This window comes from Rhinolophus sinicus, linkage group LG04, assembly GCF_036562045.2.
Source record: "Rhinolophus sinicus isolate RSC01 linkage group LG04, ASM3656204v1, whole genome shotgun sequence".
Taxonomy (NCBI): Eukaryota; Metazoa; Chordata; class Mammalia; order Chiroptera; family Rhinolophidae; genus Rhinolophus; species Rhinolophus sinicus.
The window spans coordinates 83,137,840-83,149,430 of NC_133754.1; the positions used below are offsets into that span (position 1 = coordinate 83,137,840).

Sequence of the window (11,591 nt, forward strand, 5' to 3'; positions counted from 1 at the left end):
TGCTGTTTCAAATTCAGAATAATTTAATAACTCTTCGTTATTTCATATGTATCTGGAAATGGAACAGATACATGTCCTGATCCTGTCACAAGAGGTAGAATTCCAGCATTTGGTACAACATTCCAAGATAGGGTTAAAGTGACATTCCTGTTTCCCCTATAAAAAGATATAAAAACAGATGTCAGCAGAAACATTTGTGGTTCAATAAAAACATTTTAATTAAAGCACTGGGGTGTCAAACACTTTATTTATAATCAGCTAATCTAATTTAGAAACAAAAGTTTTCTCAAGTCTTTTAAAACCCCAAAACAATGGGAAAACACCAGCATTATATCTGCAGGCATCCCATAATGACATACCTATTTATGTCACTCACAATTATTAGAGCTATCATCCAAAAGCTTAAATGAGTAAAACAGAATATAAAAAGAGATTTGAGCTGGAAATCAGAAGACAATTGTTTGAACCCTAATTCTATCATTATCTAGATGAGCAAAACTGGACAAATCAAAACTTCTCATGGTCTGAAATTTTTCATCTGTAAAACCAGAGATTTGGTTAAAATAACTCTCTCCCAAAATCCTTCCCAATGTTTACTCACAGAGCAGAAGAGCTAAAAATGACCCAAAATATCAAGAACTCTTAATTCCTTCATGTTGTATAAAACGGAAACTGAGGTTCAGAGAGGTTAAGAGAACTGAATCTAGAAACCTCAGTATCAACTAGGTCAATGCACTATTCCCTCATGAAGGTTTCCCTGGCAAGTTGCTCTCCCATCTCAAAGGGAGCCCTTAGGAATCACAGTCCTGCTTCCATCTGGGCAAGCCCAGGCTCCCTGTGTACTTAAGAGCAGAGGCTTTAAGAGTTTGGCTATTACATTTCACATACTACAAGAACTTAGCACTTATCTTAGATCCCAGTTTGTATGGCAGTATTTCTACCCCATTTCCCAGTTCAGATTGCTATATATACACTTTGCTTCTCTCTCAACTTGCTTTTTTACCCTCTAATATTTTTCTTTAAAAATATATTTTTTTCCTCTTCACATTTCATTAAATGTAAAAAATAACAAAGAATTGCTCACTTGAGACCATTTCCATCGTCAAAGAAAAAATATTTTGTTTTCATATCTTTCAACAGCAGCTTCGGATTATCACCTCTCAGAACAATCTTGTCCCAAAGGACAACTTGGTTCAGAGCCTACATAAAATGAAAATTAATCAGATTAACTAATCAGAAATAGCAACTTTGTCACTTCAAATTAGAAGTATTGGTAAGCAAATAGTTTAATTTATATCAATGAAGCCAACTTTGAAGGGACTGCTAAAATCTTCAAGCATACAAAACGTAACAAGTGGACAAATATAAGAAGGGGTCAAACTTTTCTTGGACAAAAAAAAAGGATTTCCCTAAAGGAAATCATTCATTTTGCTAGGGCAACTGTTTTATTCAGAGTTCTCAAAGCTTAATAGGAGGTTTTAGATCTATGTGCTCTCCAGAATGAGGTCCTTGGAAAAACAGAAGGGACTAGAATCCCTGGAAAGAAAGCATTCTTTTAAATCACTTTTCCCTGTAAAGTTAAGACCCTCTAACTCAGTAAGGACCCTGTAATGGAGCCAGGGACACAGTTCCAGCACACTGTTAACAAAGGTCACTACTGCCAAATTATGTCACAATTTACGTATCACCAATGTTTTTAAATTACTAAGGAATCACTAAAGAAATGAAGCCTCTTAATATTTTTTTCTTTACATTAAAATATAACATAGGCACATCATTGTTTTATTATGGCAAAATTCTACAAGCCAGACAACTCTTTTAAGCCACTATTTTGACATATCATAATTCTATTTGGAAATTTTGGGACATAAAATGGAGACAAAATACATTTGTGATCACTAATAAATCCCAAGAACTGTGTTCTTATTAAGCTATCATCCATTAGATTGTGAAGTCAATTGCTCAGCATGTGGTGACTGCAGTGACTAAAAAGAAACATGGAACAGTTATTTCTAAGAGTATTCAAATCATCACCTTAAAGAATCTTTCTAACATTAAACAGAAACATAACAGAGCAACACAGAATCAAAGATATGCCAGTGAAACGACTTTTTATGTATATTTATTCATTCACCAAAGCAATAAATAGTCTGTCATTCCAAACTGTATTAACTTACTAGTCATGCTGGGGTAAACCAGAATTATGAATATAATTTAGATATATGTCAACAAGGTGACAAATATTTATTTGGATGATTTGTTGAGACTCGTAGAATAATGTATGTGTTGTGTTTACAGTTGTTACTCTTATCTTCAGAACAGTTTTTTCTAACTGTTACGTTTAACACTTGATTCTTGAGGGCAGGGAGCAAAACTTATTCAACCCAATATTTCCAGGGCCTAACAAAGTATCTGGCATAAAAGACATGCTCAAAATAAAAGTAATATATAATGAACTGAAGTGCTAAAAAGTCCAGTAAACTAAAAAAGCCAATCAACAGATAAAGCTGATTAATCTGTCATTCCTTGAAAATGAATACTGTTCAAATAAAATACAGTTGATTAATCTCTAACTATAAATTACCTCCAGTGTATGCTGATAGCAAACATAAGGGTAACTCAGGTAAAACAACACAGAAGCACATTTTAACTCATTTTCACCTTTGTATTTTAATTCACATCTCAGAATCATTCACTTTACACTTTTAGGATTTAAGGTTTCTGTTTTAGCAATAATCTAACACAAATATCTCAACTCTTACTCTATCTGCAACAAAAGCTCTAAATCAGACTGGACTAATAAATTTCTATCACAAACTAATGGTGTTTTAACATTTTAATCTAATATAAAACTTCTAATTATAAAACTTCTGATAAACTCTAATTTATAATTTAAAAGGCTACTTAAATTGGTGAACCCCATACAACTCCAAAACAAAGTATTTCTCAATAAGATATTAATTAATTTATATGTATGGCTTAATAAGACTATCAAAACAGCTCATAACACATTAAAATACAAATATTTAGATGGATTTTAAAATGATCTCAGAGATGATTCAAAAATGAGTTATCTTTACAGCTTTTGATTACATATCTGAGTAACAAGAATTATAAGCACAGGTCACAAGTTTTGTTGATTCAAATGTCTTGCTGTCTATCTCTGTAATCACAGCTGGAGAGAGAGAATATTTTAGCTTAAAGCGTACCAGTTGGGCAGCAATACTACCTCCCATCTCCTGTGACACTTGAAGTTCAGCAATGTCCTTTCTGATTTTATCACTGGATGTGGTCTCCAAAGGTTTTCAATCACAAATTAGTTTGAATACAAACCCCAAAATATGTACCTTTATTCACAAATTATGTACATAATACACAATACTATTATCATTCGGTAATATAATCGATAGTGAACGTAAACGGGCATTTCAAGCAGTCTTCTTGACTAATGTTGAATTTTCTCAGCCAACTTATTAGATCTGTCTAGGTTCTCTGTGTTTTTAATTCTTTAATGTGGCTCAGCAGCTCAAAGGAGGACCAGACATATCAGCTCTGCCACTTTCCTGTTGTTTACATGTACTTGGACCATTAACATTATCTTCAATCTGTTTCTTTGCAGGAATCTCTTAAAGTCATTTTTCCACCTTGTGAGAATTAATTTATTAAAACTAGACAATATAACCCACTTAATTGGGCATACACTGCAAAGCTTTGTAAAATGCTGAATGTGAATAAACGAATAAATGTGTGTGTAGTAGTAGTAGCAGCAGCACAGCCAACCTTTTGTCCTACAGAATTCCTCTTCTTCCTCCAGAGTATCTGCATGTTTTAGAAGCATGTGACCATTGACTTACAGACTGAATATGCATGTCAGTCCATATAGCAAGTATTAGTAAAGTTAACTTCTTTCCCTTTTTATTTTAAATTGAGAAATATACAAATAGACTCGTGGTTTCTGGTATGGCACGTAGGAGTTTGGAAGTTGCCACTCCATCCTAACATCAAGTGAAAAGTTGAACAAACTCAAAAAGTGCAACTCTTCTTGGATCCATAACAGAATAAATAGTAGCTCTTAATTGTTTTCCTTATGTACCTATGAATTACCTTGCATGGGGTAATCCTCGAATACTCCTTGCGTGGAGTATTACCTACCTCGAATATCCCATTCAAGAGACCACAATGTTACAGAAACAGACAGAAAAAAAAAAAAGACAGAGCCTACGAAAGGAGATAATGTTTTCTTAGTAGAGTCACCACTCCATAGGCTTGTGATTTTTTTACTATTCAGGTCAGATATTTTGAATATATAAAATTTCTTTTTCCATAAAGGATGTCGTTTTACATATCTTCTAAAATATTCCTATATATGTATATACTTACATTATTTTTTGTTGAATATTCTGCTGATAAATAAAGAAACAACTGCTTAACATTCCAATCAAATATATTCTCTAGATGTAAACAAATTAAGGAATATATAAATGACAAAGCAGTACACAAGTTTAAAACAGATCTTAGTCATTCTTGATTATACACCGCAATACTAAAACAAAACAAAAAGAGGTGGCCCAGAAACATTTTGAGACACTAATTTAATAAAAACATGTAAGATATATATATTTTTAAATCTAGCTCATTCCAAAGTCAAAAAATACCAGTCAGAATATCAGCATCCTCCCCTGATCATCTAAGTACTCACAGCTGAGATACTTTGATTAATAAAAACAAAGAAATACAAAAATTTCTTATTCTGTAACATCAACTCACTAAATCTACAAGAGAGGATTTAATATTTCAAGCACGATTCCACTGGAGTTTTAAAGTATAACCAATCACCACAATTTAATGTAATGATATGCAAACATGAACTAGGCTCAAGTATCAAACCAAGTATAATAAATTGTACATGTTGCTTTTGAACACATGCCAGTAGAGAGAAAAATATCTCAATCCATGAAATACTTTGGTCGAATAATGCAGCTGAACACCAATTTGATTTCATCAGTTTACCAGAGTGAAAAAAAATCAGGATTAATTACAAGACTGGTGTCACTGAGAAATGAACTGAGTTAATATTTGGATTTTATTAAGCATTATATGTAAATGGTTAAGTCATTTTATTGTATGTGTTTACATACCAATAGAAACACATTCAAGACATTCCGCTTTTAGATGTGTATCTAAGAATCACCACTTTAGAATTGAGAGGTCTAGGATAGCTCTTTATAAGAACAGGTACAATTTCAAGTTTTAGCAGCAACATTAAGAAAATCTGACTAAACTACAAATGATGAGACTGATTATACATAAATACAGTACCTAAGGTATCAGAAATTTTCACTGTAATTCTCCAGACAAAGTTATTACTTTCACATTAGATCCAAATTGCCTCTTACCATATTGGAATAGACTTTTTTAATGACATGAAGACTTAAATGCAGACACAAAATTTAGCATAGGACTTTTCTGATGGTGTACTCTGTTTCCTAAAAAAAGTGCCTATAGAACTAATCTACTTCTAAACCCCGTAATTTATTTCTAAAAAATCAAGTTAAAAGTAATTCCATGGTAATAAAGAGACATATCAGGTAAATGCCCAAGGTATGATTTTCTTCAAATGTTCAGAAAGTTGCTTTACACAAGTTCAGAAAGTTCAACCTTCCTAACCAATTTTAAACCTGGGGTTTTAAAAAGGCAGTGAGATGTGTCTAGAAATGGCAAGAAACAATGCTGTGAACATATTAATCTAAGACTCTAAAAGATTAAACTGCCCAAAATAATAAAGTTGTCAAAGTTGGAAATTCAAGATAAAGAGAAAATATTTAAATAATTCCCATTTTAAAGTAACTCTTAACTGTTACAATTTCTCTTATTAAAAAAGTATTTATAAAAAGAACTATAATGATAAAATGCTAATATGGCTTACCAATAATCATTTTGATAATGACCTTCCAAACTGTAACAGATGCAAATTCACTTTTTTAACATATGTTTCTGTCTGCTATCATAAAACATGAACATATTCTTTGGGATTGTACATGAAATAGTCTATCAAGGTAGGATGAACACTGGTAATGTTCTTCCTTCTTTAATCCAAAGAATCTAATTCTTACTGAAACATAGATTCAAACTATCTTGAAGTTTTTGATCTATATAAGGTTTCTGTAAAGAACTTTGGGGTGTGTTCACACAATAGCTCCTGAATTTACATGTAAGCTTTCTCCAAGTGTGAATGAGGGTTATGAATTTTACTGATGAAAACACAGGTCTAGAAATTTCCAAGGTTTGGTTGATAGTCATATTCATTGTCCACCAAATCAATAATCAACATGTATATCATTATGAAACTATAGGAAAAGCAATACAATATTTTCTTAAAGGATATCTGCAGTTATATCAAATGTAATGAATCCCAGATCACTTCTTTCTCTAGGTCCAGTGAAGTCTTCTACATTTTTTCTAGAAGTAAAATAAAAGTTTTACCATCCTGCAAACATAACAGCATACAAAATTCACATAACTCCCTAGATGAAGTGAAAGACAGGATCTAGTTGTATGCACAGGGGAAACAGCAATCCCACCAACAAGTGAAAATCAGAGAAACCTGTGTGTAAATAGAATAAACACTTTAATATAAAAACAGGTCTTCAGCTATCCTATACGTCAAAAGAATCGCTAACAAAACCTACCAGGAGATTAAAAACTGTAATAACTAAATATTTGATGCCAAGCAATTTGGTAGAATGGGTAGAAGCAAGTTACAGGTGACTACAAACTGGTGTGGAACACTAAGATAGTGACAACTGCTAGCCATTTATTTATTGAGTGCTTACTGTGTGTCTCTGTCAGGTCCACTGTGTATTTTTCACAATTTTCTCAAACAATCCTCACAACAAACCTACGAGTTGGGTAGTACTTCCATTTTAAACAAAAGGAAATTAAGGCTCAGAATGGTAAGAAGCTTGCTCAAAATTAACAAAAGCTAACAGCTGGTTGGTGTTTACTATGCGCCAACCCTGCTAAACCCTCCGAGTTGACAGAAGCAGTGCTCATTTCCACTCCGGGTCTATTTATTATTTTTTTAATCTGAAACACCCTAACCTAACGTCAACATAGCAAAAAAAAAGGGGTGGGGGTGGGCATGAGCTATCATGACCGGCTTTTTGAGATTCTGACAAATAAAACTAAGGTTGAAGAAAGAGAAATTTGTTGGAGGATAGAATAAAGATATGAGAACAAGGGAAAAAAATGCTATATATCAAAGAAAAAAGTGCCAGGGAATAAAAATTATCAAGGGGAAAAATAGGCAACAGCGAATTGCCCATTTTCACTTCGGAAATTCTATTTTTGGCATTTTCGCAGCTTTATTCAAGCGGTTGGCTCTTAAAAAAAAAAAACACGCCGAATCTCTCTGTGCATCCTAACCGCTCTGCCAACTTCAAAGCAGCTCCAAGTATTTACTGCCTATTGGAGGAGGAAAGACAGAAAGGGAATGTCAAACAGGGCAAACTCTGGTTCTAAATGGCCCAACAGAGCGGCTGAGAGAACCGGTGGCACCTTAGCCAGGAAGACGGCGGCCCGGGGGACTCCGCGCGGCCGGGGGCTCGGACACTGGGGGCCCAGCCAGGCGCGGCGGCGGCGCGGGCGTGCTGTTGTGTTGCTCCCTCATTGGCCGGGCGTGGGCGGAGGGAAGTGAGGAACAGGAAGGAAGCAGAGCCACTGACCTAAGGAACACTCAAAATTAAAATTTAAGAGCAAGCCCGGGAATTTGCGGCGGAGGGGTGGCAGTTGGAGGGGAAGCCGGGAAACCCCACGAGGTTCACCCGGACGTCTGCCCTAGAGGACACAGGCTGCCCAGGACCGAAGACCCGCGCGCGGCTGCCTGGCGTGGCGGCCCGCGCTCCGCCCCCACCCCGGCCCGGCCCAGTCCATGTGCCCTGCCCCACCGGCCGGGCCTGAGCCACACTCACAGCATGATCCGCGAGACGTGCAGCCGCACCGGGACGCTCCTGTCTTTGAAGGCAGTAGTGATGAAGCAGCCGAAGGTGAGCGCCGCCATCACGCTCAACGAGAAGGCGAACAGCGAGTTCGCCCGAGACAACACCGTGTTCATCGCGGCCGTGACCCTCGAGCCCTATTCTACACGCAAACCCAGAGCCCCTTTCCGGCCACGGACCCGCTCCTAGCGATCCGCGCCGCCTGCGCTGCGCGCGTTCCGGGGGGCGCGCGCCGCCGCGGCCCCGCCTCCTTTCCGGTCCTCCGACGCGGGCGAGCGCGCGCGCACCCGCCTCCCGGACACACCCACCAGGCGGCGGGAACGCGCCGAAAGGCGAATACTGAGTCGCTCGCGGGCCCGCCTCTCCTTCCGCCACCAATCAGCGACGAGCAGAGGAGGAGCGGAGTTTCGCCACGGAAGACCGGTGTCTTCTGTCCTTTCTTCCCCTCCTCAGGCTGCTTGGCTCACTTACCCTCCCTTCCCGGTGTGTGCGTTAGGTGGTCCTTCTTGGACTGCAGCTTCGTAATTGCTTGTTTCATTAATTTGAAGTTAAAACCAGCAGCAAAGCAAGGTAATTTGGAGTGTATTCTGACGTATCGCGTTTGGAAGCAGCACTTTACAAAACGCCGGGTCTTCCCTTTTATCAGATTGGTCAAAGTTAGAACTTAAGCTTTTTGGGAGGATGTGGGGAGAGGGAAAAAGAAGAGAGGCCTCCCGCGTCCCTAAAAAGCAGTCCGCTTTACTTTCCACGTCCAACCCGAGTCCACTTCCTATTAATACTTTGCATTCCCACAGCAGGGGAGGCAAAAAGCTAAAGGCAAAAAGCTAAAACAGCGTCCTAGAGCTGTTTTAGACGATAAGGGTTGATGCTATCAGTTCTAATATTTTAACATGGTATTTCCTATCAGCAACAGGATGACCTTTTGGGTTCTTAAGATCAAAGGCGACAAATGGCTATGGAATTGCTATACAGCACAATGTGCTTCAGGGTTCAGATTGTGCTAGTCCCTGACTCTAAATATACCGTCTGCCAACACTTTTGTTCCTTTCACAGCTAGAGATTTTGTAATTATAAAAATGGGATTCGAAGGGTACATAACCTCAAATTATTTATTTTTACATTTTGCATCCATAAACCAAAAGAGGTTTACACCTGCCCTAGAATATGATAGGTGCAAACCAGAAAATGATGGTCTGACCCTGATGCTGGCTTATATTGTCCATTGTTGAGCTCTTTCTTCATTAACATTCAATTAATTTCGTACAGTCACACAGTAGGGTTATTACTGAGTGCCTACTGTGTGCCAGTTTCAGCTTTGAGAGTACAGCACTAATAAGGGAACGTCCCTGCTAAATCGGAATAGAGCCAATTAATGAAAATGGAGAGACCCTCAGTTGAGTTTAAAACCTAAACTTTTATCTTCCAGGCAGCCACAATTTATTCAATAAAGCAATTATTTATTGAATGCCTACTGTGTTGCAAATGATACAGAGGTATATACTAATCACTTTATAACCTCATGAATCTTATAATCTCGTAGAGTCAATAAAATAAAAACAAATCTGAAGCATAAAATATAAATACCAAGGAAGTTAGAGAGTGTTGTGGACTCAAAAGGAGCAAGAATTCACATCTGTGGTGATGTGGGGCAAAGCAGTGTCTGTAAAATAGTATTTAACACAATGCCTAAACAACAGTGTTAGGTATTCTTATTATAGGATGACTTAGAGAAGGGACGATTATTGTTACAGAAATAACAATACTCCAGGAAGAGTATTCCAAAAGATATAGTATGGATTCCCAGTAGTCTGGTTGAGCTAAACAATGTATTTATAAAAATTAGGCAGAAATAAGTTTGGAAAGGTAAATTAAGGGCCTACTGTAGAAAACCACACCAAAGAGTTGGGACTTTATATCACAAGAAATTACATATTAAAAAAGTAGCGTCAATAAACTGGCAGGCTTTTATAAATTATTTGTAGAGAGTAAGCCACAGAATGAGAAGAGTGGGACAGAAAAATGGAAGACTGATAGTAACATTTCAGGATACAAAATGTATGTGATTTAGCAACTGCTTAGATATGGCTGGGATCCGCAAAATATGGAGGAAAGTAAATTGTGAAAGCACAAATGAAGTTAATATTATGACACAATGGTTTTGAACTAGAGTGACTGGAAGTGCCAAAAACACATGTAAGTCCATGAAAGGAGCAGGGCAGGGAATTTTCTTATTCTGTTGTATTTCTCCAATTGTTCATTTGGATTTTCTAGATATGTAATCATATAATGTACATTGCAGAACATTTTGCCATTTTCTTTCTAGTTCTTACATTTCTAATTATTTTCTTTTGTCCATTGCAGTGGTCAACATTTTTAACATAATGCTCAATAATGGAGATAACGGGCATCCTTTACTTGTTCCTGAATTTAACAGGAAATTTCCTTTCATTTCTACACCAGATATGATGCTGGCTTTGAGGCGTGTGTGTGTGTGTGTGTGTGTGTGTGTGTGTTTACATGTATCTATATCTCTGTATTTCATATTGATATCAAGGAAGTATCCATTAATTCCTATTTTATTGAGAGTATTTTTTAACATGAATGTCAAATTATTTTGAAGTGCATGTTCTGTATCTTTGTAGGTGATTATATGACTTTTCTCCATAGCCTTAATGCTGTAGACTGAATGAATGTGTTAAAATCCTAACTTCCGATGTGGTGGTATTAAGAGATGGAGCCTTTGGGAGGTGATCAGGTCATGGAGGGGAAGCCAACAAGAATGAGATGAGTGCCCTTATTAAAAACCTGGGAGAACTCCTTTACTTCATGTGAGGACATAGTGAGAAACAGCCTGTCTACGAACCAGGAAGCCAGCTCACACCAGACACTGAATCTATGAGGTCGGACAATTAAGTTTGCAAACTTGTTGTAATAATGTTGCTAACGTTTTCTGATATCAGAGGGATTATTCATTATGAATTTGTACCAACTGGACAGGCAGTTAACCAAGTTTACTCTTTGGAAATGCTGAAAAGGCTGCGTGAAAAAGTTAGACAACCTGAACTTTTCGCCAACAATTTATGCCTCTTGGATCATGACAATGCACCAGCTCACATAGCACTGTCTGTGAGGCAGTTTTTAGCCAGTAAACAAATAACTATTGGAACACCCTTCCTACTCACCTGATCTGGCCCCCAATGACTTCTTTCTTTATCCGAAGAGAAAGGAAATATTGAAAGGAAGACATTTTGATGACATTCAGGACATCAAGGGTAATATGACGATAGCTCTGATGGCCATTCCAGAAAAAGAGTTCCAAAATTGCTTTGAAGTGTGGATGAGGTGCTGGCGTTGTGCATAGCTTCCCAAGTGAGTACTGGGAAGGTGACCGCAGTGATATTCAGCAATGAGGTATTGTAGCACTTTTTCTAGGATGAGTTCGCAAACTTAATTGTCTGCCCACATCCTAGCAACTTGATCTTGGACTTCTGAGCCTCCAGAACAGTGAGAAAAAAATTTCTGTTGTTTGTAAGTCACCCAATCTACAGTAGTTTATTATAGCAGCCCAAAGGGACTAAGAGGCTCTATTAATGT

At 37.3% G+C, this 11,591-nt stretch overlaps 1 protein-coding gene across 1 annotated transcript; it reads right to left on the reverse strand.

Annotated features, from left to right (window-relative positions):
• SPCS3 (signal peptidase complex subunit 3) lies at positions 1-8,294 on the reverse strand. The gene is made up of 5 exons (XM_074329889.1): positions 7,971-8,294; positions 6,384-6,459; positions 4,381-4,455; positions 1,085-1,200; positions 1-156 (listed from the first exon to the last, which is right to left on the reverse strand). The coding sequence occupies exons 1-5, from the start codon at positions 8,111-8,113 to the stop codon at positions 24-26; spliced, it is 543 nt and encodes a 180-aa protein (XP_074185990.1). The 5' UTR covers positions 8,114-8,294; the 3' UTR covers positions 1-23.
• Between the last annotated feature and the right edge of the window lie 3,297 nt (positions 8,295-11,591).